Source organism: Nanorana parkeri, unplaced genomic scaffold (assembly GCF_000935625.1).
Source record: "Nanorana parkeri isolate BGI_ZX_2015 unplaced genomic scaffold, ASM93562v1 scaffold692, whole genome shotgun sequence".
Classification (NCBI taxonomy): Eukaryota; Metazoa; Chordata; class Amphibia; order Anura; family Dicroglossidae; genus Nanorana; species Nanorana parkeri.
Genome location: NW_017306960.1, coordinates 541,199 through 545,163, shown reverse-complemented (window position 1 = coordinate 545,163; position 3,965 = coordinate 541,199). Strand labels below are relative to the sequence as shown.

At 41.0% G+C, this 3,965-nt stretch overlaps 1 protein-coding gene across 1 annotated transcript in view; it reads left to right on the top strand.

Annotated features, from left to right (window-relative positions):
- Nucleotides 1-3,965, top strand: part of STT3B (STT3B, catalytic subunit of the oligosaccharyltransferase complex) — a 136,070-nt gene that overhangs the window by 106,884 nt on the left and 25,221 nt on the right. The window contains exons 6-7 of the mRNA XM_018563761.1: nucleotides 1,701-1,799; nucleotides 2,782-2,928. Of these exons, the coding sequence (XP_018419263.1) occupies nucleotides 1,701-1,799; nucleotides 2,782-2,928 (246 nt within the window). The remainder of the gene's footprint in view (nucleotides 1-1,700; nucleotides 1,800-2,781; nucleotides 2,929-3,965) is intronic.

Sequence of the window (3,965 nt, the reverse complement as noted above, 5' to 3'; positions counted from 1 at the left end):
AATGGTGGCAGCAACATTAGCGATAAACTGTTTAAAATTAACTCCATTACAAAAACTAGAGGCCACCACCTAAAATTGGTGGGAAAAAAAATTCCAGCACAAGGGGCGAAGGGGGTTTTTCACAGTAAGATCAGTTAGGGTCTGGAACTCACTGCCACAGGTGGTGATTTCAGCAAATAATGTGGAATTGTTCAAGAAACTTTTGGACGATTTCTTAAGGGACCGTAATATACAGGGGTACAGGTACTCCTAGAATGAGATCCTAATAGGTTGGACTTGATAGACTAATGTCTTTATTGAACCTCAAATACTATGTAACTAATGCCCAAGAGGACCAGGAAGTAGAAAAACAGTAATTTAAATGTAAAAATATGTTTAAATGAATGTAAGATTAGCAATCAGAGCTAAATGCTGAAGTGACTTGTGTAAAGGTCGGCTTCAGAACTGCAGCACTAAATGTTTTGTTCTCATCTCAAATCGAGAAACATTGAGGCTGTGTTTGCGAACTGCTCCTTCTGAAAAAGCTAGTTGCCTGGCTGTCATGCAAACCATCTTGCTTTAGTTTTGAGTCACTGACCTGGAACAGATATGAATATAAGGAATTTTTCCTTTTGACTTTCCTCATCTGAATACTTTATATGATTCGTCTGCAGCATTTAGCCAACAATTGGCAACATTGTACCAGAGTCAGCTGCTTTCTCTATACCTACCACCTCTATCTTTGCAAATAGCCAGACATATTTGTTGATTTTCGTAAAGCAACCCTGTCGCTAAACTAAAATTCACTTAAAAATCCCTGCCTCTAAACAAAGTACAAATACCTCTACCCATGTAAGCGAACACTGCTCCAGTGAAGAGGAAGCGTCCTTCGACACTTCCAGGATTGTCAATGTCCTATGTCCCTCACAGCACTCTAACAACTTTCATGTCACTGCAGGACACAGTAGTGGAATAGTGGCCAGTGCTAGGAACCATTAAGCACTGCGGGGCACACAGGATATGGAAAGCACATCTAGTAGTTCAGGTCAGCTGATGTCAATGAATTGCAAAGAACAAGTAATGAGACTTCAGACAATGTTTCTTAGAACATTTAGCCAGAAATGACTTCTGGGTGCATGCTGATTCCCAATGTAGACATATAGGTAAATGCCCCTTACATTAGGTTTTTATAGAATTTGGCAGTGTCTAACTCAAGAACCTTATTGTAACTGTGTGATGATCTAAAAGCTCAGCCAGCAATATATAAAGGGCTATTCACAAAAGGGTGAAGAGTTTGGAGAATGCATGAGAAGTGAACAATCTAGGACAACATAGCTGATTTGAAAAAATTCTCCAATTCAGCTCACTTTCCAGTTCATCTATGTTGTCCTAGATTGTTCACTTCTCCAAACTCTTCACCCTTTTGTGAATAACCCTGATAATGATTAGTTTGTGTGATATTCCCATGGTCACATGCCAGGTAGCTGAATTTGAGAATCTGTCTCTTTGACAAACTTAACACTTGTCTCATGTGAGGAATGAACATTAGGTCTCACATGAGGAATTTTAAAGATACTCGCCCTTATGGAAATGGTTGATACAAGTCGCACTCAAGTCGAGCACATATTTTCTGAAATGAATGTTCAGTGTGCTGATGTTTGACTTTCAATCAAACTGCACCTGTTTAATTTGCATATTTCTGTTCTTATTTTTCACTATAGCATACAGCACTTTCTACATTGTGGGTTTAATTTTATCCATGCAAATTCCATTTGTTGGATTCCAGCCCATTCGGACTAGTGAGCACATGGCAGCAGCAGGTGAGATTTGTGTTTTTTTGTTTTTGTTGTGTTTCCTCTCCTTTTATACTGCTACTTAACACAGAACTCCAACTCCCTAAACAAAAAACCCTAAAATAACATAGTGAAATACCTCCTTAATGCTTTCCTGGTTTTCATTCTCCTCACAGATCATCAGCATGTAAGCAATTGTTATCCAAATAATTTGTAGGGCTTCATAGGAATTGCTTACTTCCAGCTGTGCAATAGTGTCGCATAGCCGCCTCCTGTCATTTCCAGTGTAATTTTTACTCCCTTCTGCGGCACTGAATGGGGATCTATTTGCATTTAATTATGCCTAGTAATGCCCACTGACCAACCGCTGATAGTGGTACAGTGATACTACCGAGAATGATGGCAAGAGTTCTCTGCTCCCCTGTCACCACCCACACAACCACCTGTCTCTCTTTCTGCCTAGCCCATAAATTCTCTTAAGCAGCTACTTGAGAAAAATGATGGGCATTCTTTGCTCACTACACCCCCCCTTCCCAAACTGCCATGTGCCCTCCCGGACAATATGTGTGTAAGGGCTCTTGGCACATGTTGCTCTGTAGGGTGCCCTATGTGAATAGGATGTAATGTACAGTGTTTGCAGATCCCTCTCCTCAGTGGCCACAGATAGTGGATCCTTTCACGGGCATATAATATCACAATGTATTAAAACAAACATTTCTCAAGATCTTGGCAAGGTAAACCGAAAAACCTTTAGCGAGAAAGGCTTGAAGTGTATTTCCACTTTTGCAGTCGCATTTGAGAGACTCCCACTATACGTTGTCTGTTCCTATTCATCTTCCTAGAAGCACCATCCAACGTCTGGTGCACTTTCCACAGCCTTACTAAAATCATTATTTAAACTGCCTCTGCAAATGTTGCCAAACAATACTAAGAATTTGGCACACTTTGGATAAGGAATGCTTTGCTAGTCCATAACGATTCTTTTTTTTTTTTTCCTGCCCTCTTTTAGGAGTATTTGCTCTGCTGCAGGCATATGCTTTCCTCCAGTACCTAAGAGACAAGCTGACAAAGCAAGAGTTCCAGACACTCTTCTTCCTGGGAGTGTCTCTAGCTGCTGGAATTGTGTTCTTAACGGTGATCTACTTGACATACACAGGTAATACACACACACATATTCAAGAGCATTGTAATTGTTGAGTCATTATCTTCAGGACTGTCACGTCACACCCACTTCTTGTCCAGGCCATTTCTCAGGTTTCAGTGTTGTGATCGTTTGACTGGCACTCATGCAGTAGTGTACCCAAATGAATTGTATGACTTCCCTTTTTTTGGGGGGACAGAATAATTTTTGGTGGCATTTAGTAACTACCTTGTTTTTTTTTACTTTATAAAGGAAAGACCAAACATTTTGGAAAAAAAAAAAAACCCCTTTCTGTTCTAAAACATATTGAATAAAAAAAGCAGCATAGTACAAACACTCCCAAATTACACCTTAGGGTGATTTCACTTTTTGCTGCAATTATACGGAAGTAACGAAACATGCAGGTATTGAGGTGATTAAAAATGAAGGTGCTCTTAGCCTTTAAAAATTGTCCACTGAAGCCAAGTGCAAGTCTTTTTTTTTTTTTATTAGTGAAAAAAAGTTCCATGAAAGAAATTCATATTTGTGTAGTGAAGACTCTAAATAGGGAAGAACCGATAACGGTATTTTGGTACGGACCACGAGTACCGATACTTTTTTTTTTTTGGTATTAGCCGATACCAATTACCGAGTTACGGTAACTCGGTACTAACCGATACCAATTACCTGATTGGCTGGGAAGCCGGCTCCATGCTCCCTCGTCATGAGATGATGAGGGAGCATGAAGCTGGCTTCCTGGCCAATCAGAATGCTGGGGGCTGCGTCATTACACGGCGCCCGGCTTCCTGATTGGCCGGGAAGTCGGCTCCATGCTCTCTCATCACAAGTGACGAGAGAGCATGGAGCCGCTTCCCGGCCAATCAGGAAACCGGGCAGCGTGTAATGACGAGGAAGTATCGGGCTAGGCATCGGAGCATTTGGGCGAGTACGAGAACTCGCCCACATACTCTGTGTCGGCACCGATATCGATACTAGTATCGGTGCATCCCTAACTCTAAACTTACTCTTATATTGCCCAGTTGGACCTATTGTGTATAACATGTATTTACAGT